At 38.7% G+C, this 25,476-nt stretch overlaps 1 protein-coding gene across 1 annotated transcript; it reads right to left on the reverse strand.

The window, feature by feature from the left end:
• Positions 1-534: 534 nt before the first annotated feature.
• Positions 535-25,476, reverse strand: mphosph9 (M-phase phosphoprotein 9). Its single transcript, XM_085358522.1, has 24 exons — positions 25,414-25,476; positions 24,372-24,643; positions 23,079-23,226; positions 19,108-19,197; positions 18,468-18,970; positions 17,043-17,208; positions 16,771-16,843; positions 15,814-15,917; positions 15,595-15,714; positions 14,926-15,386; positions 13,681-13,830; positions 13,144-13,231; positions 12,547-12,762; positions 11,171-11,218; positions 11,012-11,076; positions 9,736-9,837; positions 8,725-8,940; positions 8,475-8,644; positions 7,664-7,933; positions 6,891-7,011; positions 5,014-5,105; positions 4,344-4,522; positions 3,259-3,327; positions 535-786 (listed from the first exon to the last, which is right to left on the reverse strand). The coding sequence occupies exons 2-24, from the start codon at positions 24,605-24,607 to the stop codon at positions 685-687; spliced, it is 3,789 nt and encodes a 1,262-aa protein (XP_085214648.1). The 5' UTR covers positions 24,608-24,643; positions 25,414-25,476; the 3' UTR covers positions 535-684.

Consider the following 25,476-nt stretch of genomic DNA (forward strand, 5'->3'; position numbering starts at 1 on the left):
ATCATTGAAAAACAGCTGACTCGAGTTTTGACTCTGTGGAAATGTGTGTGTGCTGGTTTCACTCGATTTCGGAATGGACCATTACTGTAAAATAATTTACAGACATAAAGCAAAAAAGCCACACAAAAAAACCTGATTTGGCTCAATTAAATATTTCCTTCAAGATCAATAAGTTTGGCCCAAAGCAAAAGATAAATAAGCAACAAATTGAAGAAAATTACCTTAACACATGTCAAATGGAAAAACATTCAAAACTTAAAAAACAAAAGAGCCACAACAAAATAAAAAGAAAAAAAGGCAGTGATAGTTCCAAAGTGGATAAATGACTTTGCTGGAAACATTTGTTTTGATTGTTCACATTTACTCTGAAACATGAGCCGATTTAAAAATCTACTCCTGAATATGGCAAGTAAAGAATATTAATATTGATATTTCTGTGGCTAAAAAAGTAAACGACTGTACAAATCTGTGCTTTTCTAAAAAATATACTCCAAAAAATTGCTATATCTTTCATACATATACAAAATATCCCCGAGTAATAAGTAAGAGGTATAAAAAGATGCTGTGGAGTCACTGTACAGATGGGCTTATGGCACAGAAAAAGATGGGAGGACAATCAGTGCTGTGTATAAAACCAAGACACTAAGTTGTAGAATCAATACTAAAGTAAGAAGACAGACATTGCTATATGTTGGTCGAGGAACGGAGGACGTGGAATCTCTTCAGGGTCATTCGGATGGATCCCAGCTCACGGTTCAGCCTCTCCAGACGATTCTCTAAAGCCACCTGAGGGTGGAAGTGGAGCAGAAAGTTCAGTGGCAGCCATTTCAAAAGTAAGTTAGCAGGTTCAATACATTAGTATCTGATTTAAGCAATTGTATTAACTCTAGGGATGTTGACTTGTCTGGGAGGTCCCAGCAGAAATTTTTAAACTATTTTAACTGATCCCCCTCCCCTCTCCATAACAGGTGACTATGTGGAGAGGGTGTCCTCCTTTAAGTTCCTCAGTACCCACATTTCCGAGGACCTATCCTGGACAACTACCACATCAGCCCTGGTGAAGAAAGCCCAGCAGCGCCTTCATTTCCCGAGAGTTCTGAGATGGAACAGGCTGCAGACTGACCTACTAGTGTCCTTCTACCGTGCCACAATCGAGAGTGTGCTGGTGCACGCCATCCCTGTGTGGTACGCTGGCTGCACAACAGCCGATAAGAATAGACTCCAGAGGGTCATCAGAACTGCAAAGAAGGTGATCGGCTGTCCACTCTTCACCCTGGTCTTCATTGCCAGCTCTAGATGTCTCTCCTGAGCCAGGGCAATTATAAAAGACCACCTCCATCCTAACCACCATCTATTCAACATCCTGCCCTCTGGAAAACGGTCGCAGCAGATGGCCGCCCCTCCCTGAGCCTGGTTCTGCTGGAGGTTTCTTCCTGTTAAAAGGGAGTTTTTCCTTCCCACTGTCGCCAAAGTGCTTGCTCATAGGGGGTCATATGATTGTTGGGTTTTTCTCTGTATCTATGAAGCGCCTTGAGGCGACTTTTGTTGTGATTTGGCGCTATATAAATAAAATTGAATTGAATTGAATTGGAATAAGGTTCAGATCCATCAGGTACAAAACCAACAGACTAAAGGACAGCTTCTACCCGTGGGCAGTCAGAAAAATAAATGCAAATTAAGAGTTTTTTTACAATCACTCTGTTGCTGCTACTTGCTATTTATTATGTTGCTGTGTGTTGCTGTGTGTGTGTGTCTTTTTGTTTCCATGCAATATTCTGTTCTTCCTCCGCAATATTTCAGCAGATGTGCAATTTCCATCCCTTAACAACCATAGCCCTTCCACCCTTATTTATTATATTTTATTACAACGCCTTGTGCACACCCCCACAATGCTCCCTGTAACACAAACATCGTGTATATAGTGTTCTTATATTGTTTTTCTTCTTCTTTCTTGTATATTGTTTTCTTTTCTTTCACACCTTTGTGGTCTTGTTTCCTAATTTCATTGTGCAAGCAACTGAACATTGACAATAAACGTTCTTACAGTAAAAGTTCTTCTAAGTTCTAAGGTTTATTTTGAGCACCTGACGGCTTTATTTTGCTTCTCATCCGTAAACTCTCTCCATACGCTTTCACGTATTTCTTGCGTAGGTGATAGAAGAGGGTTGCCATGTTTGATTCTGAGGTGGGGACTGGTTGCATAATTTGCATAGTACAGTTTTCTGGTCCGTGTCAGACTTTTCATAACCAAACCATGTCCATGCTACAAAGGTAGCCCCTCATTTAGAAGCTACCTAAGCTCCTCGATTTGTTTTGACTGATCCTTCTGTTTGGAGCTACCTGGTTCTGCCTCATCTTGACTGGCCATGCTGGTGTTCTCTGTGCCTGCATCCATGTGGTGACTGTAAGTGCCATTTAGAGTTACTTCATGTTTTTATTTGAGGTAATTTGTTTGATGCATTTTATAAAATTTGATGTTTGAGAATAAATGTATTTTGTCAGGTCATGTTCAGTTTATTTCAAAAAACCTCAACAGGAGCTTCAACTTTATTGTGAAAGGTTTATGTGGAAAATAAACAAGCAGACGGCAGAGCCACACAATGTTTTACCATTGTGGTTGCTAACAACAAAGCATAAAAACCGTCGCTTTTCCATCTGTAGTGTGGTTATTTTAAATATAAGAGAAAGATAGAACTTTAAAAAAATAATATAGCCACTACAGTGACCATCAAAACAATGAAAAGATATTGCCATAAACAGTTTGTGACACCACAAAACAAACGATCGTGTAATATGAAATGATAGACATTTTCATATTGTCATCCGAAACATATCATTATATCGAACAGCCCTACAGTAGAATCAATGATTCTAATTAGCTAATGCATTTAGTTTGGTCCACAAAGCAGAATCTACTATACAAGGTTGACAGCAGCTCAGAGTCTCTACCTAATCACAGTGGTAAGCTTTGAGCGAAATGCTAACAAAGCATACTACCATACTAACATGTTGAGGTTTAGCAGTTTTATTTAAAGTGTCAGTATGTTAACGTTTGTTAAAAAGCCCTGCATACGACACAGTTCAGACTGATGGCAATGTTTTCTGGGTCTTTATTTTTTTAAATAAAAAAACAAAGTATTGAACAACATTTAGCAGTTGGTGGCTAAATCTAAAATGTATCAATAATATCAACAACCACCATAAATAAATCCTAGAAACATAATAATAAATATTCGGATGGTTTCCGTGGAGCCTTACCTCATCTAACCTGGTCTGTAGGCTCACTCTGCCGCCTGCACCAGGCATCCGGCTCAAAGCTGCCTCAATCTGTACATCACACATTCAGAGGTTAATCATGTATGACCCAAAATAATGATATTAATTAAATACCTCTCACATGAAACACATTCAATGGACTCATGTGTAACGCAGAGTAATATTCCCATGTCAGCAAGGTAGAGACAGGAGGGGGGGGGGGGGGTATAAACCTCCTAAAAATACAAGTCATTTAGCAGCTCTGTAAAAACAATGAATCCTGGCCTATGTGTCAAGAGATGCAAGGGTCTCTTGACACCCTTGCAAACACTGGACATTCTGGTGTTTAAAATAATTGCAAATTTCCTTTCGCAATTACAAGCAGAATGTGATGAAACAATCACTATGACTTGGAAGTGTATCAAAGAGATATTAAGAAAAGGTTAAAAACAGGGCACTTGTATCACAAGCTGTTATAACAAATCAATAAAGTACAAAGTCTGCCCAAAATGAGAGGAAGAGGAAATCCTAATACCAAAGCAGAAGGACAGGTGTTCTAGTTAATTGGACAGCAAACAGGGTGGCACAGTGGTTAGCACTGTTGCTTGACAGCAAGAAAGTCCTGATTTGAATCCACTGGCTTGCTGGGAACTTTCTATGTGGAGTTTTCGTGTTCTCCCAGTGCTGGGTGGGTTCCCCCATGTACTCTTTGTTGTAGAGTGGCGAGATAAAGGCTGTTAATATCAATGTTTGCCATGTCCCAACAGCTTATAAGGGAAGCTAAATTTTGGAATGTTACTACGCTCATGTGTTTGTTTGTTTTTTGTTAATAACCATCTATCTAGAGGCAGGGAGACTAAATTATCTTAGGGTAAAACCAAGTACACCCTTAACTTGTTACCAGTTCATTAATGGGCTAACACTGAGAAATACCATTCACTAGCCCCCCCACACCTACAGACTCATCAGAAAACTTCACGTGCATGTTTACCGTTTTACATCATTTTTAAAAAGACACCAGTGTTCCACTTACATACATACACTGATTTGATAAAAAAGCATATTGTGACATGCCTTTGAACTCTCACCTGCTGTTTCTCCTGCGTCAACTCGTCAAACAGTTTCTCAGCCTCCGCCAGTGACTGGATTCTGTGAAGTGAGGCTGAGTCTTCACAGGGGTCCTGCGGGTCAGGTCCACTAAAGCCTCCCTGCTCCTCCCAACCCAGCTGGGAGTTTTCATCCTGTGGGGTTTCACCACCAGAGGACTCTGGCAGAGAAAGGAAAAAAAAACATTATTAATATGCTCCCAGTAAATACACTCACTGGTCACTGTTTTAGATCTACTGTCTGCTATGTGTGCAAAAAAAGAAAAGAAAAAAATAAAGTTACTGAAGTGTTACTACAGCAATAACAGAAGTAGTGAAGATTAGTGTAATTAATATAACAAATTAATTATAATGTACCTTCTCGCACTCTAAAGCAAAACCTTAAAATAAATAATGCCCAACGGAAAATCAATTCAAATCAATCAAGTATCAGGTTTTATTGTTACATCGCATATTAAAAGAGTCATCATCCATCCATTCTTACATTAAAAGATAAGTATAAATAATCACCCTGTTATTCAGTATCATTTAAACTGGTTTATGGTAGGAGTACAGCACCAAAACAATGCAATAAATCTGGTCAAACAACAAAAAAGCAGTACTTAACTGAATTTTCTAAAAAAAACTGTATCTGTGCGTATAAATATGTTACCATCTTCTCTGCCTGTTGACGTAAACTGGAGTCTTTTCTTGGGACTGCTGCTGTGGAATGAGTGACGTCTCTTGTCAACTTGTCCGTCAGGCCTGTAGACAGCACACAATGAGGTTTTAATTCAACAAAAAACAAGTGTGACAGCTGCTGTTCAGGGGCTTATGTGATGAAGCAGTGAGGTGTTTATATTTCATTTCATGCTCTAACTGACTTTGAACAAACCTGTGTTCTGTGTGACACTCTTTACAAGGTTTTAATGTGTGTAGGGAGCAGTGGGATGACACCTGGTGGTAAATCTCAGCAGGCAGTGTTTACGACAAATATATGACGCAAGGGTTACTCTGTCCTCTGTGACATGGTGCAACTAATAATGTTCACTAATAGATGCCAGAGCTCCACTGCTAATATTTCTCGACAGTAGCTCACCCACACCAAAATCTTTGACACATCTCTCTCCAAGCTGACTAAGATCTGAGCTGAGGTACCCGAGCATTAGGCTTTGGGGGGTTTTTTGTTTTCTTTTTTTTTAGCCTGCCACTGTGTAGTAGCAGTGAAAATTTCTTTCCAATATTCCAACTATCATTTGGTTTGGTGAGCTCAATTTAGGACTCAAAGGGAACATATTGAGTGTAGTTTGATGTGTTTCATACAGATCTTACACTTGCTTCCCAGACCACATTATGACTGTACCTGGCTTCAGAACATTTTGAATGATAGTCATATTAATCCGAGTAGCACAAAGAAATGTACAGGGACTGCACTACTTGAGAAAAATGGTGCAACACCAGACAGGTTACTGCAATGGGACTTTTCTGTGGCCTGAATATTGACCTACAGGCTGTAAAATACATCCATATTACTTCCCAGAGGAAAGTGTCAGAGAATCACTGTGGCTATCCGGTTGTTAAGTGATGACATATGAACCCTGCTTCGGGGTCCAAACTACATTTGGATTATAAAGGCTGTTGTCTTTTTAACGCTTTAATGCTTTGTATCTTGTTCTGCTTGATCTGAACAGTCAGCGATCACTGTCGGCCTCACATGACTAACTTCATATTGTGAATGGATTATCTCAGTTTGGCCCATTTTCAGCGTCTTTTATCTGCCATGTGATTGCATTTGTCTCTAACCATCGGGGACCCTCACCCTCACAGAAATCCTTCAGTCAGAATATGGTATATCATCTTTAAATAGAAACTAGCAAGGTAACTCCCTGCTAACTTCTAACTCTTTTAAACTTTAGAAATCCTGTTTTCATGGACGCCTGGATGTTACACTTGATTGTTACACCTAGTAGAGCTGCCACACTGATCATTTTATTAAAGATGAAAGAATTTCGACAGTTTTTAACTCGGTGATACCACAGTATTTGTTTGAGTTTGGGAGCTGAAGAGGAGTTTGGACCCAGAAACAGCTAATGACATCAGACTTAAAAGGCGGGTAGTGAATGTATAATGAATGGATATAGAAAATAAACTGTGTACCCTCAGTACAGCTTACTGCACAGGCAGCAGAACACTTTCCCTAATATCTGTTTCAACTCCACTGACATGAGGACAGATGCAGAATAACTTATTTTATTGTTTTTATTTAGGTTTTGATTTATTGAGATCTTTTTTGAATTATTTTGTTGTGCTCTTTTTGTGGCATCAATTTTGGCACATAAAGAAAGTTCAGGTCATGTAAAAACGTGCCCATATGGGAGAGCTCATATTATGTTATTTCTAGATGGTTTAAAATAAAGAATCACAAGTTAAAATATTGTGAAGCACAGTGAATACTTAATTCCCCCTCTCCCTGTAATGTTAATGCTGTTCAAACACGGCTTACGGAGAACTTGCGCAACAATACAAGGTAATGTGATGTATGTTTCTTACCTGTGGAGAAGGTATTCCTCTCTTGGCATTGGGTGACCAAAAGCAGTGGAGTAATTTTCAGTCGGGCTGCGTTTAGGGCTGGACTTCGCAGACAGAGGCATGAGTAACATTTCCCTCTTTGCTGAATGGAAGAAAAGAGCGTACCACTAAGTAAAGCTCACACAGCCCTATTAACACTATCACACTGAGTGTGTCACAGGAGACAGAGCCAAAAACAATGTCTTTGTGTTTTGTGTTTCCAATTAATGAAAGTAATTCAAATTACAGACAAACAGTGGACTCCAGCAGTGTACAACTTCCTACAGTAATCACAATACCAGTCAACCAATTATAGCAGCAAGTAGTGAAGCCAATACAGAAAACAAAGGCAACTAAGCCATCTGATTGCTACCATAAATTTCAGACACAGTATATACATCTTAAGTCATACCAAAAAAAATTAAACAAGACACTTGATTTTACTCATTTTTTGATTCCTCTTTAAATGGTAACTGTTCTTATATTTGCTGTTTTCTACTCTGAGCACTCGTTAAATACAACTTGCTTGATTCATATATGTTTTTCTATGTAAGTGCTTTCTATCTAACATTCACACAGAATTATACTCCAATGGATGAATTGGAGAGCAACTTGGGGTTCTTATCTTGCCCAAGGCTATTTGGCATGCAGACTGGAGTAGTCGGGGGTTGAACCTTCCATTTAGTAGGTGACCTGCTCTACAACCTGAGCCACCATCACCCCTAAATGGAGGTAGAATGACTGGAAGCTCTTACTGGGTGTAGCTGTGGGTATGCTTCGGTGTGCTGGAGGAGGCAGTGAGGAGGATCTGTGGCCCTCTGGAGACAGACTCCTCTGAGCTCTTAGCAGAGCAGCAGCTCTTTCTGCTCCACTGCGACTTTTCGATCCTCCATGTTCAGCTCCAGCCACAACTCCTCGAGGTTTAACCAACTCCTTCTCTCTGTGAAGAAGTCCAGCGCGCTCCTGAATTGGCTCTTTGTATCTTCTCTCCACAAACCCAACAGTGGTTCTCTGGCTACTGACCCCTACAGAGACAAAAACATAATATAATCCAAGAGCAGCTTAAAAAGTGCATCCAGTATAAGATTTAACAACAGGATGTGCAATAAGGTATAAGCTGAGCCATCTCCAGACAGAAAAGCAAGAAATGACAAGTGACTACAGAAGACCTGAAAGTAAAGAATAAAATCCTGGAACTTAATGTGAATCACCACAAATTAAATAATGTCACATGTACTGAAAGTGTACTAAATCGAGGAATGATTACAGTAAGAAACCCACTTTTAATTGTAGCTGCTTTTGTAAAACCAACACTGAGGTCTGACCTAACTGTTTGGCCACAAATCTTCGTTTGACATGTTGGGCTATATAGCAGCTGTATAATTTCTCATTTTTTCTCAATTAGCTTGTTTTCCAGGAGTCACTCTTTCTGATTTGAGCTACAGGACTGAGGAACATTTTTTTTCATGGTTAGCTGCTTAGAATTTCAGACAGTCCCTCAGTATAAAGTGGCCTTTGTAAATGTGTGTGTGAGAGTCATACTATGGTTGGTGGAGCTGTTCTTACAGGGGGCCCGGGTATCTGTGGCTTTAGTCTCCTCCAGCTCTATCAGGGCCCTCATCATGGGTGTCAGGGCACAGGATCCTTCTCTGTGACTAGCTTCCTGGTGGCCAGCACTCTGCTCCTGGTGTCTGATCTGAAGAACAGACTGTTCACACTCTGGAGGAGATGCACACCTGTTGGAGAAGATCTCTGTAAATCACTTACAGTTGTACTAAACAAAACAAAAAAACATCCTCAACAATCAGAAACACACCTCCAGCTCCCAGCAGCTGAAGGGGTGTCCACGGAGCTTCCTGTTCCCGATGAATGATCATTTAATGGATACGATGCCCTTTTGTGGACTGTTGATTGATTAGGTCTTCTGACACTTTTTAGCTGGTCTGATAGAAGAGGAGACGTTCTGTGGGTGACATCTGGCTCTGCTTTGCCTTTACTGGGTGACAGCAGGAGGTCCGGATGGTGGAAAAGGCTGTGGACACGTTAAAAGGTTAAGAATTTGGCACGCATCAGTTTATACACCCCTTGTAAGCACTGCACTTACAAAATATTTGAACTTAAATTGGAAAGATATAATAAGAGAGACATGATTAAAAACATTAAAGAAAATCTTTAGTTATTAGTTCATCATTCTTATTCTGATGGCATACTTTTGTTTATTATAAAAAAAAGTAAAGATTCACGTAATCTATGTTCCTGGTTGTGATTTTCAAAACTCAAATCATCAAGTTTTGTGACCCTGGCAATTTAAAGCAAAAACCACATCTGAAACAAGAATTTTTAGTAGAAGAGTTCACATTGTCAAAGACCCAAGATGGTGATCAATACAAAGGAGAATGCTCGCTGTTTTATTAACAGTTACAGAGTCCCATATCAAATCTGTTCCATATCACATTGGAGTTCTACTGTACAGTCCTGAAGCATCTAAATGTTTGCAGAGCACATCCTGCAACATTATAATCAATGAAAGTGGCCAAACCAGGTGGCAACAGGACATAAGTAGGGCATATGCAGAGGGGACTAAAAATAACAGCACTAAAAATAGTTGTCCAGAGACCAGAAGGTATCACAGTGGCACATTCAACAGGACGTCCATGGAATGCTTTAAAAATACCACCTCTGTTCGTCAAAGGTATCAGAGAAGATGGCCTTGATAGGAAATCAAACAAATTTAAACCAGGTAAAGATTCTGATTTTATTTAATAGGTGGAGTCCCTGACATTAATGATTACACCTTGTGAAGGATTTCAGTACTTTTTGTGCTTACCCAGCTCCAGAAGGTTGTATGTTACTGTGGGAAACATAACGGGCCCTGGCCTGGTTCTCATGCTCCAACTGCTTCACCTGAGACTCCAGCTTAGAGATCACTCTGAGGGGTTTAATCACAAACATACACATGAAATAACTAAACCAACACTGTTTAGATTCAAAGAGTCATAGAAGTATTTCAAAGGCAGGTACAACAAGCTATGCTGGCTCATTTATTTCTTTTTTCACTACACAGCACAAGGCTGTTTACTTTAATGACTGACGGATTGATTGAAAACAGCAAACAATGTTAATAAGTGTAAACGATAATATATGATTGTAAATAAATTCCAAATAAAATGTTAATTATTGTGAGGCTATAAAACACACAGCAGCTTCACCCATCTGCTTTTTAAATTTGAAATTAAGGGTCCACCAATCACATGAACAGACAGCTACTTCAGACAATGGATGGACAGAGGGGCTGTACAACATCTCTGTAAGCTCAAGTAGGATTATTTTGAACTGTGAGTCATACAACGCTACTCTAGTCCAGTGCAAGAATAAAAATATGAAAATGGAAATGAGCATATTAGGTCCTCTTTAATGTCAACATTTTGCAAGAAAAATTCTCTCAACCATCAAGGCCTGGCTGTAATTTGCTCCTCTGTTTTACAGATCATAGTAATTAACATTTGCACTGTGACTCCATTAGTCCTTGACGCTTAGAGCAGCTTACACATTTTCTATTTTTAAAGTCTTCTGTGTATTCAAAAAATAAAACATTTCTTAGGTTCCCCAAAGTCTCTTTACACACAAGGTCATATGTTATTTCAGTGGATGCTGATGTAGGCCTTACCCTTTAGGTTATTAACTCAAAAACAGATAAGCTAAAGTACTCCAATTTATAACTACCATCTGTTCTTATTGTTGACTTGGCACACTTTATCAATGTGCTCCCTCTATAGGCATCAATTAGCAGGCAAAGGGGAAACTGCAAGGAGACAATGCTGCCTAGCATCAGAGGCCAGCACTATTATCTATTTTTAACAGGATCATCGTTAGGCTTTATCGATTAATATTCTTTTCTCCGTCTCCCTGCTGAATACCACCCACCACTGCAGCCCTTTCACAAAAATGCTCAAACCAGCAAGTGACAATGAAACACTGACAGGCCGGAGACCAATAACACTGTAACATTTTGACCTTGACCTAAAGTGACCTTTAAACAAGCTGGTAGTCTTGACTTTTTAACCTTTAGATCCAGCTCACCTACCGTCACTCTCTTCACTCACCTCTTTAATTCAGATATCTGATCATTGGAATCAACAAGCTTATTCTCTGCTGACACCAGGTTGTTCTGTAGATAAATAAATGGGGAAACTCCATGAAGCCAAACAAATCAAATAATCACAGTAAGGTTTTAATGTAAATTTCAGTGAGAGAATCATTACCTTCAATCCTTCATGGTCTTTTATCAGAGAATCATATTCTCCAAGCAGCTGAGGAAACAAAACCACAGACATCTTAACCTTGGACGCCAGCATTACTGCAGTGCTGACAAAGAGTGATTTACTTTTTTGCTCTTAATACAAAATTCTGAAAATGTGACAGTAGTACTGACAATACTTCAGACGAAAGAAAAATCAATATTAAAATCAATGAAAAATGAGGTGGATGTGGTGGCTAACATGGGGTCATTTAATAGTTTGGTTTTTTTAAACTGAATTTTTAAACACTCTATACATACTATAGCACTGGCAAATGTCCTTTTTTAAAATAATATAAAAAAAAAATCAAACAAACAAAACAAAAAACCCCACCAATGTATAACACTGCCTCTTCATTGTTTAAATACTAAATTTATACATCTTTCTGAAATCTAAAGGAGTATGTAATTTGTTCCGTTAGATAGATTACGCATAAGTTATCTAGCCACATAGTCTGTTGGTTTATCGGGAGTTTAGTTTTTAGTGCAAAAAGTGCACCTCTGTAAAAAATAATGAGCTTGATTTATAACATGTTATAATTTGATAATGAATGCAAAAAATACAATTGCTTTTTGTTTTAGATCAGCATGGTGACATGGTTTTTAGTACTGTTGCTTCACAGCAGAAATATGAGGGTTCGAATCCACCATCTAGCCAGGGCTTTTCTGTGTGGAGTTTGCATGTTCTACACTTGGGTACTCTGGTTTCCTCCCACAGCCCAGAGGCATGCACCTAGTGGGGTTAGGTTCATTGGTGATTCTAAATTGTGTGAATGTGAGTGTAAATAGTTCTCTAACTGTGTTGTGTGACAGACTTAATATTTTTTAATAGTACTTTCAGAATTATGTTTGTTTTTTTAAAATCCACCGATACTACACTGTCCAGTGTTTCAAAAGACCAGTCATGAAAGTGGCAGAAACTGTATTACACAAAAATTATATGTAGACTATAAAGTGAAAGACATTTGCTTGTACTCCCCTGCTTTGGAGAACATCTGGCTGTAGCCAACATGAGGTTAAAAGAATCAATACTGGAGCAGATAGTAATCAGATGAACCTGACTGGTGCATCCTTGAAAAAAAACACTCTTAACATAGAAAAAACTCTTACATACATCCTCAGCTGCAAACTAATTCCTCAACACCTAGAGCTAGCTGACTGCAGATAAAGTAAACTATCATAAATTATCAAGTCCATTAACAACAGTGCACTTGCCTGATTAAAGGAAATACCTCAGTACTGATGCTACCAGCATCCAGTGAATAAGAGGATGTTTATGTTTATGTGACAGTTTTCTGACCGTTATCATGTCTTCATGTCATTCTGTTCTCTCACACTTACATCCTGCAGCATCTTGTACTCTCTCTCCCTCCTGGCCTCCTTCTCATCTGCTTCTCTGCAGGCTTTCTGCGCTGCCTCCTCCAGCTGCCGTACACGGTTCTTCAAACGCGCCACCAGGGCGTCCTTTTCTTTGGCCGAATGTTTGCTTTCTTCCAGTCGCTGTTGCAAAGATTTCACAGTGGCACCTGCTACAGCATAGCGCTCCGGCCATTCTGCCTAATGACAAAAAAAGGACATCAAAATGAAGATATGGAATAAAGATTACTTTCATAGCCATTGACATATTTTTAAAAAACATCCTTGATGAAGTGACAAATTAAAAAGACATTCTAATTAAAACCCAATAAATATAAATGAACACGTAAACATGGATTTTCGCATTCACAAGATTTTCAAAAAATTTGACCTATGACCAAACTTGTTGAGAATTCTAGTAGTGTACCTATGGTATCAATTTGAAACTTGTATGTTGCTTGGTTAACGAGTTATCGCATTCACAACTTGGGTGTCCATGTCCCCTGCTGGGTGATGACAATACCACATCAGCTTTTTACGGCTAAGGGGTAAAAATGATATAAAATAAATAGCAAAGCATACCAGCTTTTTTTCCAGTGAGCTGTTTGTTGCCTCTAGTTCTTGAATACGGGTGGTGGCCTCAGCCAAAGCCTGTTCTAGATGCCTGCACCTGTAAATAAATAGCAATAAACAATGAAAGCATAAAAATAATCTAAAAAGCAATACTACGGGATTTTATATTGGTAATTCAGAATATGAATTCAATATCATTCAAGTTTGATTTGACACCTTTTCCCCTTTAATTTCAGCATCTTAACCACAACTTTGCATCATCCTAAATGGAGTACCTATTTTAATGTCCCCTATTGTTAATGCACTGACAGATGTAGAAATGTGTTAAACTTTTGAACCCCTTGACATCAAAAACAACAGTTCACTTATTGGCTATTTCTAACCAAAAGTGACTGTTAACCCGCTGAGGGGGACTGTGATTTGGTTCTACATTTAACTGTATCATCCCTGCTTATTTTTCTTGTACATATAAAACTAATTTTTTACTCCAACTCAATATAATGAACAATAATATTTTAACTGAAACTATAGTCCATAAATGCAAACCTTTCTGTGAGCGCATGGTTGCTCTTCTCTAAATCCTGGGGCAGATCTCTGAGCTTGAGTTTGTCTCGCAGGATTTGGATCTCAGACTCATAATATGCTTTCAGGTCAGCCACATGCCGAGAATGCTTCTCTCTCAGGTTCTGCCTTAGTCTGAAAAACAGGAGAAGAAAAACAAAACTTTTTTAAAGAAGATTGGTCATGTGTAATGTTACTTTATTCACAGCACTTGAAGTAGTTTTTGGTTCTCTGGGAGGTGACTGGGCATGGCAATGTGATCACGATGCAAAGTGAAGCGAATTCATCTGTTACCTTATTTATCCATTACTTCTGACTTTCTGATAATCACAAATACATACCTCCACTTTTACAAGTACAAAGAGATAATGGGGGAAAAAAGAAGCAATAAATTGGAATGAGAGCAGCTTTCTTTTTGGGGCTGGCTAAAGCCTCTTGGACAGTGCCAGAAACGATTATACTCACCTGTAAATAAAGGAATAAAAGGGGAACTATAACCAACCTCAAGGGTAAAAAGTTTTAAATATGTGCTAACATAATCAATCTTGTTATGAAATGAAGCTATTAAACATGAGATTTCTGTTCACTGGTTCTGGGTCCTATGAAACACATGACGTTCCATGTCCTTATTTCAGGTCCTCTTAACAGAAAACATTAGGTGTAGCTAAAGTGCTAATAGTGTTTGGCAGTATTTTGGATTTATTTGATGTCTTTAGAGATTCATATTGTTCAAATACTAATCGTTTATACTTTATAAACAGACATTTTCAGTTCTTTAGCTTCAGGTCAACATTTACCATAAAGGGCCAAATCAAGCATTAGAGTAGATGTTCCTAGAAATTATTTTGTTTGTTTTTTTTAATTATTTGACACATGTAAAACTTTTTTAAATTTTCATGTTATTTAATTCTGTTCAATCAAGTCTCTAACGTTATGTCATGCCCCCCCCCCCCCCCCCCCCCCAAAAAAAACCCCACCCAACTTTAAAAAAATTTCACCATACAGAGCATTTCTAGTTTTCCTGTGGCGTTGCTAACTTTCTGTAGGGAAACTGAAAAGATCTACCACTCAAAGACAGATTGACACTCAGTGGATTGTTTGAGAATAACATATCAAAACCAAGTGATAGAAAAGGCTCAAACAAGTTAAAGTTAATATCAGTGCATTTTTTTGGAAAGATATAGGCAAATGGTTGAGCAGAACATTATACATTATAACATATGTACGTACAGAGAGAGGACAACAGGATCCTCTAGTGATGATGCTCTTTCCATGTGTGGACTGACTCCATGACGCAGAGAAGCACCAGAGGCTGAACAAGGCTTCAGGGTGCTGGTGTGGGTGTGACTACCCTCCTCTTCGCTGGCTAAGGGAGCACTGGCTCTGCGCTGATGGCTGTCTGTTTGGGAGGGCTGAGCCTTATCTTGGGAGGTAGACAGGAATTGGGTTGTATTTCCCCATGGGCTTTGCACTTTAGATGGGGCAGAGACACTGGAGGTATCAGAGATATAGTCTGTATCTCCAGGGTTGGGGCTGCAATCCACCATGCTGTCAGGGGTTATGGGGGTCCCAACTCTAGGGTAGCGGTGGGGCTGATTGGCGAATGATGGGCTGCTGAAATGAGAGGGTGAAGTGAAGCCAGAGGTGCGATCTGACTGCCGCATGTTAGCTGCTGGATCCAGTGTCAACATCTGAAGCACAAAAATACAAATTGTAAGAAAATGTGAACTTGTGGATGTGAAATTTATTACAAGATTACAAGATTAACACGTCACCAGTCAGTTGTATTTTTAAAAATATTATATTTTTTAATAATTAATGTTTTATCGTGTCATTATCTATCTTCTGTAAATCACTTCTACAATCTTGGGATTGCAGAGTTTGAGTCATGTGACATACCTGCGGTGACAACGGAAAAGAAGTAGCTGAGCCTTCCCAATCTGAACGCCTACAATCTGCTCTTTGCTTGTTCTGATAGATCTCTCTGAGAGACAGCTGAGGTTCCTGGCTTCCCGGAGTCTAAAGAAGACCAAATTAGGCATCAAACCTCAGCATTATAAGCAAACCATGTATTTTATATCAGTCTCAGAAGCCACAGTAAACCATAACGTAACTCACCAGACTCATGGATGCCTCTTGCAGAAGTAGATAGGCACCGCTGTCAAAGCTTTCAGGTAGTGGGTGATAGAGATCACACTCATTCAGACGCCAATACGTGAGGCCTAAAACAAAAAAAGGCTTACTTTAATTGCTATATGCAATAATTTGGAAACATTGTTTGAAACTACAATTTTATCACATATTTCTGGCAGCGCTGGCCATCCTAAAAATATATGTTTTTAATATAAACAAGGAGTCTGATATTTAGTTAATTGACACCACTGGCAATGTTTACAATAACAATTTGGCTGATAGCCAGTGCTGATACTATTCATTTTTTATTTGTTTCTGTACCAAAGATTGTTAATATCCCATTATCAATATGGATGGGATATAGCCAACATGGATCAATTCCAATACCAATATTCAGCTGACATATATTTTATATCTTCCTTGTTACTAGCAAAGCTATTAAAAGTACCAAAATTACACCTAAAGAAAGAATTTAGTTGAAAAATATGTGTGTATGTCTATATAAAATATCTTATTGTTGTTCCACTGAGCCTTAGTGTAATCTACATATTATTATAAACACTTAATTGCACCATAGTGTTGGAGTAACACCCCCCCCCCCCAAAACAAACAAACAAACAAACAAACAAAACAAAAACAAAAAAACCTTGGAGTGAACAGCTGTTTAAAAAATGTTTGACTGGCTGAGAAAAATGCAACTCTATTGTAACTCTACTATATGTTTAACTGCAAGAAACACAGAAATTAGCTCTCCAGGTATGTGTAGAGATGTATGTTTTCAATTTCTGATATGACCAGGGGCTTCATCTTCTAAAAGAAAAAGTGTAATATCCTGTATATTTTTTTTTTTATTTCATGTTTTGTACTTGATTTATTTCAATATACTTTACAGTGGCCAAATCCAGTCACTGTGTGTCTGAATTCAAGTCACTGAATTCTTACCTGAGGCTTCAGATGCTAAACTATCACTCCTCCTCAGTGGAAAAGAGCTGGAAGATGGCCCAGCTGGTTGATGCTGAAAACCAATAGAAATGAGTGGATTAGATTCAGCAGCAGGAAAGTAATCAAAACAGAAAAATACAGCAAAAAGAAAAAATACTACAAATAAACACTATGCAATGTTGCGGGTTTGTTTGTTTTATTTTATTTTATCTATGCAAAATCTTGGACAAATAATCCTGGAGAAGAGGCTGTCACCACTTCCTGGGTTATACCTGGTCCTGGGACTCTGTGCTCTCCACAGTGTTTTGACTGTGGGATTCTCTGGGGCTGCGAGGCTGCTCCTGGTACTCTGGTATTTGGGATGACGCTTGTCCTGCTTTGCTCTTCTTGGGCCTCAGTTTCTGCCTCTGGGCCCAGGAGGTCAACTGTTGACTGGTGCTGTCAACAGAATTGCTTAGGGTAAGTAAAATTATAATTTCTCAGACAAATGCTGCCTAAACCTCAACAGGATTCTTGCAGGGTATCTAAAGGGTTGAATGAGTATTGTTACAACAAGCATACTGCTGCCAATCCACACAAGTGAGACAGGGAAAGGAAACACTAGCACAATGATATATTCCAATAAAGCTTAATAAAGACTCGCACTCGCAAACATGTCCAAAATAATTGGGTAAGCACACATACACATGTGTTTGTCCTTAATTACATTTTTAATTTTGTTTTCATTTATCAAAACTTAAGAAAACCACTATTCTAGAGCCATTTACCAAGTGCATTTATATTGTAATACTGTGTTAGTACTTTCCAGATTAAGTTACTAATTCCTAACAGTATTACTAAAGTAGCTAGTGTGATAGGGGGATGATCTACATATGATGATCTAGATACTTGGCAGGATATGCTAAATTTTTGAGAAATATTTATTGTTTTCTTGTTTGAATTTGGGCTTCCTATCATCTGCCAGCCAGAGACTCATGTGACTATGTCATGTTGGGTGGCCATTTAGTTTCAAAAAATGTTTTAGAAAACATCTACAGGCAATTAAATTTGATATTAAATGTATTTATAAAACCAGTTTCAAACACAGAACTCTTAACATTGATGGCTTCATCAGTGTATTTCTTTTAGGTCATGTTTACATTCATGTTCCTCACTGTAGGGTATAAACTGGGTATAAACTGACAGATCTGAAGTGAAGTACACAGTCACTAGCTGCTTGATCCTAATCAATGGTGTCTATATGTTGGGCACCATTTATTTTAAGTAATTAATGAAGCTACTATTGTTGTGTCACATTCATAAATCTGCTCAGCTCTCTTGCTTAATGATTGATGCTGCAGGTGTTGGAAACTCAGAGGCAAGACTTCTACAGGCAGCTGCAGGCAACAAATAACTTTGGCTCCCGACTAAATCTCATTAATTTGACCTGTCACAGACTCTGTCTTTATCACATTGAAGACTTTTCCATTATTTTAAACACTCAACATATAAAATAAACTGTTGGCCAGCTGAACATGTGTAAACCGTGCCTTTTACCGTGTCTGTAATGTTTATGGACTAGTGTCAGACTTTGTCTATAGCCATTTTCAGATGCTCTTGGGTTAACAGATAGACGTTTATGTCTGAAAAAGCTGAGAAAACACCACAGTACATCCTTACAAACTCAGTTTAGCATGGATGTGTTTGACCTTACATACCCAGAGATTTTCTGCTGATAAACTAGTGATTCATTCACTCCGAGCATCCTCTCATTGGAGAAATCTTGCTGGCAACCAAGCATACTTGTCTCTGTGTCTTTCTGGAAGTTAATGGACCAGTGATGCTTCTCGCTTCTTTGACCAACAACCTCATCTTCTCCCGGTGAACCTGCAGGTTCCAGACTCGACTCCCAAGTAGAAAGAGTCCCATATCCACTGCTGAGCACTGTGGTTGCACGCTCATCCCGCTGATTTGTGGCCTCAGACCTAGGGAGTGGAGGCGATGGGGAGCTAAAAGGGGTATGGACGGGAGCTGCCAGACTGTCATTGTCACTGGACACAGTTTTGGGAACAGTACATTCACTGGAGACAGGGGGAAAAATATAGTCCTTCATGTTTGTGGTACTTTTGCTCACAGGAGTTGGGGAGAACTCCCCATGTGGCTGGACACTAGCCTGGCGGTTTTGGAGCTGAACAAGGGCCTTAATTTCATCCTGAATCAACTGAAAAAGAGGAATTATTTTACTGTAAGAAATTGCTTTCAATATACTCATTAAGATAGTCCCCTTGTAATCCACCATCTCTTTTTTGAGGTGGTCCAATTTCATAAAACAGGACATGATGTTAAATCCAGGCTTACCTGTATTTGGCACTGGTATTGTTCTTGCTGAGCAAGTATTTGCTCTTGGTATTGCTTCTCAACCAGCTGAAACAGATGCAGCCATCGACCCTGTAGCAGAAAAACAAACATCGTTACTTGTCTTACTTTGAATAAAAGCGTGGGCTATTACAAGACAACAGTCACACAGAGATAAACAGAGACACAAAGAATGGCAAGAAGCTGTTGTATTACTAACTGCCATAGCCAGTCGCATGACAGCCACAGGAAGCCGACGGGTAAAGAGATCATTTTTTATCAGATTCCTTCGTGGAAGAAAAATTGTTCAAGTCATCTTTCCAAAGTCACGAAGAGGCGACAGATCCCCTGGATTTCAGGGTAAGTCCCGAGACACACTGTGCTACAAGAAATCCCTTTCACTGGAAAGAACAGTGACTGTTGCAGTACTCCGGAGCGAAGAGACAGACAGGACGGCTGGGGTCGCTGTCGGGATTTCTTTGCCCCGCTCCGATTTTAGTGGATTTTAATGCTGTGGCTGACGCCACTGGACTTTTAGTGTTGTTTTTATGTTTTTACTGTGTGTTCCCCGTGGCCAGGGATGTTTTTAACTGTTTTAAATCTTTTTTGTGAAATACATTATATTTTAGTACAAAGTTTTGTATTGTTCTATTGCCTTGGCTACTCCACTGCTCTGTCCGTTTTTTGAAGGGTTGCCCTTCACTTAGAATAAAACCTGGTGTCCACCTACATATCTGGCTACTCGGAACATCTCAAGGTCCTGTACCCATCCGTCAGTAAACTGGAACTGGGCTTGTTAAGGGACCTGAAGTTACTAAACACTTCATGAGTGTATGGACTCACACTTAGGACCATATAATTATAAATATGAGTGTGATGAAAGTTGGGCAGCAAGCTAATGTCTTTAGTCCACTCTGTATGCTCGTATGAGTCTAACCCTTTCACTCCTTTGATTTTTTCCTGTTTTATTATTTATAGTTTTGTTTAGAGGGAATATTTTACTTTCTTTTCTTGTTTGTTTCAGTTTTAATATAGCTACTTTTTGTATTATTCATTTATTTATTTGAGATGCGCCAAATCGCACAAAAGACTTAACATTACATCGAAGTTTGGTTGTTTGTTTTTTTAAATGCTCGCTGGAAGAGACATTTTTATTTTTAACGTACTTTTTGTTTAATTTTGTATTTGTTGTTTGGTCGAGTGTGTAAGACAGATAAACACTGGAACGGCCTGTAAACACGGCTTGTTATGGTGGAAAAAAGAAGCCGGTTTCTCTTTGTTTCCCTCCCCACCACTGTGGAATTTTTATTTAGGAGTTTAGGAGTCAACAGTTGTTTAGTATACAACGTACACAATTAGATATGGGCACTGAAACCACAGTCCATCAGTTATTTCTGAGATTTTATTAATTAATTAATTTTAGATTTCTCCATGAAAGAAAATGTATAAGTTAACTTTTTCAAGTTTTAATTTTTTATTTAAAACAAAGAAAACCCATATGAAACATAAATTCCCTCTCCTTAAATATGTCTTTTCAAACAGATGCTTCCATGTAGGGCTGTGCGATATGACCAAAATGTCATATCCTGATATAAGAATTCTATCGTCCTGACAACGATATAAATCACAAAAATGTAACATTTTCTGTAAATTCTGTGAATCTCGGGCAGCTCGTCTTGCGGGAAGTGTTTCCAGCTGCGCGTCATGTAGCTGGAGTCGAGTGTTTAAACCGATGCATGAAACTATACATTTTAATATACACCTCCTTCATTCTTTTAATCTCACTTGGCTCACTACTGCACCCACTCCGAGACCGGACCATATATTAGACCTAGATTTGTCTTTTGGCATTTCAATTTGTAATCTGGATATAACTGATGCTTTTTCATTAGAATTCTATATTATCCTTTTTGATATGCTGCTCCTTCTTCCCCCTGCCACACAGCATCTACCTTTTCACCAATCACATTATATCAATTCTTCCACTGCTAACTATTTTGTTGAGTCCTTCAAAGCTGCAACAGATGCTTGGTCCATAGCAGCTTCCCTGCTCTATCTCAGCCATGAAGATTTTACTAACTTATTCAAAAGCACTTGTTCCTCAATTATGGATACTGCTGCTCTGTATAAATTGAGAAAGTCTGGACTTAAACAGTTGTCCTGGCTCAATGATTGATGATTGCTCAATGTATGTTTTCTCCCATCAACTCTTAAAATGTGAATAATTTCGACAATTCTTTACTAGTAAAGTTGAGACTAATAGCATTCCCACCCCTTTCACATTTTAACTGACTCTCTCAAATAGACTGTTTTAAACAGATTACACTACCCGCTCTTACAAAGACAGAGATTTCTCATTGAAATCTACAACTTGCTCTCTAGTTACTGTGCCTTTCACTCTTCTGAAAGATGTATTTGATCCAAGCACCCTCTCCATTATCAACACTTCTAAATCTACTGGTACCGTTCCATCTCTCTTGAAGCAGGTAATCTAGCCCTTGCTGAGAAAGTACAACTTAGACTCCAAATTACCTAATAATTACCAACCTCTACAAACAACCACTACCAAAATTCTTCAGCAACTTATTCCTTGCATACAGAAAAACAACATCTTTAAAAAGTATAAAATGAAAACAATTCTTCTACATCAGCTGCACCTTATTGTAGGGTATCTCAGGATTCCATTTTAGGGCTTATTCTGGTCTCCCAGTTTTGCTTACTCTGGGACAAATCATGAGTAAACACAATCTCTATTCATTCTCATACTGACACTATTCAGCTGCACCTCTGCCTCAACCCCAATGAGAAGCCCACTTTCTGATTAAGTTTGACAAGCAAATTACCTCAGTGGTTAAAAACGTCTTTGTTTTGGTTTTTTAATCTCTGTTCCATATCAAAAATTAAGCCTTTTCTGTATGTGAAAGATCTGGAGATTGTTACTCATGCCCTCATTTCTTCCCACTCAACTACTGCAATTCACTTTACAATTGTCTCAGTCCTCTCTGTCCCACCTTCAGTTTATCGAAAATGCTGTTGCTAGGATCCTCACACGGACTCAAAAAAGACATCATATTATACCCGTTTTAGTTTCTTGATTTCCTGAAAAATTTTGAATTGATTTCATTGATTTCAAGATCCTTCTCTTTGTCAATAGAGCCCTTCATGGTTTGACCCCTTCTTACATCACCAACCTCCTACAAACCTGCTCCCTTTCCAGGTCCCACTCCCATGAATCGCAGAATACTGACCCAAATGCAGAACACCAAAACAGCCAAGGGTTAAACTCAAAATACATTTTTAATAGGGTTGTTTAAGCAGTCCAAAGAATATAATATCCACAAAGGCAAAATGAATCCAGAGCAGCATGAAACACATGAGGGCGGGTTAACTTACACAGAGACAAACAATGCTCTTTATAAATAAATCTGAATTGAGTAGAGTTGAGAACACAAAAGAAAATAGTTCCATGTACACTAAAGGACTGCAATACTATGTGTATTTATGAAGGTGCCAGAGAACCCAGCTATGTACAACAATTATGGTACAAACTTCCATTAGAGAGAAAGAAGACATAGGAAGAATTTAATTTTCCTGTGACCTACCCATACAGTAATTAAAGATTGAGAACAGAGTGTGTTATACCCAGGTGTACAAACTGAAAGCCTTCAAGCTTGATGAACTGTGCCATAAAGTGCCTTCACATTGTAGAGCATCACAGTTGTCTGTTCTCTGCAAATCACATCCTGTGTCTGAAAAGATCAGCTGTGTGGGTGTTGGGGTCTGTAAATGTGTATGTGTGCATCTATCTTACTGTCAGGTGTGATTTGATCAAAAAATACATGTGACAAGTCTGAACTGAGGCTACCAGCAGCCAAATACAGTGCACAAGAACAAACTGCTACAGCAGCAAACACTTCATCATCAGCCTTTCTACAAGACCTATTGTCTTCCAGTCTCAATGGGTATTTTCCTACCTCGCAGTCCTTCCAGATCTCAGGGTCTGTCTCCCCACTGCTCTGGATCTCCTGGACCAGGGCCCTAAGGGTCTCCAGGGAGCTTGGATTGATGAATGGTAGGGTCTTCCCTTGTTCAAAGGCTTCATCTGTGCTCAGACATAGGCTCCTGTAAAACAAATTGGATATTGTTAAAATATTGTATCAAATATTAAAATATTAGATTAGAATATATTAGATATGTTTCTCCAGGCAGTATTATTTTATACTGTCTGGCATTATTATTATTATTATTATTATTATTATTATTATTATTATTATAGCTGAGCAGTATTTTAGAGACAACTAAATAAAATAAAAGTCAAAAAAGATCTCTACTTCTTAGTTCAGCCAATATCTGCAGCAGATATTGGCCTATCACAGACTTTTCAGTGTCTGATATTTTGTTCAACATGCGCCAATATTAAAAATATTTTTATGCAACATAAGGCAGAAGAATATCCATCTGTATATTTAAAAACAGTGTTTATCTTGAAGAATAGCTCTGACACATTTGTCTGCAGTACATGCAGCAGAGTAACGTCACAGCTGAGCAGCAGGCAGTGTCAAGCACTGGAAGTTATCTTTAGTCTTTGAAATGTTTTGGTGGAAATTAACAAAATAGCCCTATACTTCCTCTTCCAGTTTAACACTCTATATGTGTAACTATAAATAAATACCACCCAATATGTATACTGTATGTATAGTATCTACTTGAAAGATCCAGTAATCCACGTGCTCTACTACTTTTGATAGAATACTGCTTAAAGATAGCTTTGTCTGTACATGTCTAAACTCAATCTGTTCAGAGGTTTTCCAAACACAACACAAAAAAGGCCACTGAACACAACAGAGTAATATCAGCACCTATTCAATTTTCCATTCCATTGAAATCTGAGAAATAATCATGTATGCAGTCAATTGTAGTTCTTAGAAAGAAAAAAAACTGTAACAGGAGTTTTAAAAGACCATAAATCAAAATTGACACAGAAAATTGCAGTCAATGCATCTTCATATTCAACACTCCTACATATGTTCAAATTTCCACAAGCATTTAAAGAGAGCTGTCACAATAATGGAGAAACTATTCTGCATAAATAGGTAGTAAATGTAAATCAATTTCCTTTTAAGCATTTAAATTTAAAAAAAACTGCAACAACACACCTGCATTAGGAAAAAAACTATTCAAATATTTAATATTTTAAAAGGGGCAAGTGTTTCTTTTTTTTATGCAGACACTTCCTCATACAGTAAGGAACTTAAGAGTTACGGTACCTGATCTTGTTGCATGCTGGTGTGATGTCCATGGGCCTGCACTCCACAGTGCCTCCTGTTGTTTGGGAGGTTGTGCGTCTCCCCTCAGAGACAGCCAGTCCTGAGGCTGATGTCCCCTCAGAAGACACCAGCGAGTTTTCGCTCTCCTTGCCCACATCCCCATCAGCACTGACATGGCAATGGCTCAAAGCCCCTGAGCTGGACACATCCTCTGAGATACTGTCATCTGTGGACATTTTTATGGGCCCATGCAGAGGAAGTCACTCTGACAGCTAGGGACCAAAGGAGAAAAGTTCAGAGTTCTGTTAATCACACTTCTTGTATTTCCAGCTTCAACAACAGGAAGTGCTGCTGAACTGTGAACACGACAATGCATTAATACGTTAATGTATAATACATGTAAAAGCCAAGAAAAGACACCAAATCAACTCTTAGTTTTGATCTTAGATCTACTATCAACATTCAGTAACTGACATAAATATAAGCAACATAAATAAGACATAAACAAAAGCCGTGCACAATACGCAGATTTTTAAGATAATATGTAATTGTTCTTGCTTTAGCCTCTTCTGTCAGTCTGTCTGTCATGACCTGTGTTTGCTGTATGTGAGAGCTCGTCCAACATGGGCAGCTTTGATTGGACACCTAATTAACTTAGCCAACAACAAGAAAATCAACAGAGATAGAGCTCCACAAGCGGTGGGCTGGTTCATTTAGTAAGAAGCTACATTAGCTGTTCTATGGTGTCGGCCAGCGCAACGGATGCTGCAGACAGTTGAAGTTGCCTATAAACTCCACGGGAGCCTGGGTCAGTCAGGCTAAGTTACCAAGCTAGCACAGTAACTACCTCTGACTAGCAGTTCAAAATGGTTAGCTAGCTAGCTCAGTTTGGCTAAGTTGGTTTATGACAGGTTTGTAAGCACAGCGTAGGCACGCAGGAGAGCGCGGGTGAAACGATAGCGCACGCGGGTATATAATAAATGATATAAAACAGAAAACTGTGTCGCGCTGATTGGCTACATATAATAAACATTTAACCTACCCGTTAACTTGTATCATTATTTCATCCATATTTCTCTGTGAGTAGTCAAGCTGGCTAGCTGGT

The sequence above is a fragment of the Diplotaxodon limnothrissa genome, linkage group LG7, assembly GCF_057381915.1.
Source record: "Diplotaxodon limnothrissa isolate DT_005_m linkage group LG7, D_limnothrissa_male_GT1.1, whole genome shotgun sequence".
Classification (NCBI taxonomy): Eukaryota; Metazoa; Chordata; class Actinopteri; order Cichliformes; family Cichlidae; genus Diplotaxodon; species Diplotaxodon limnothrissa.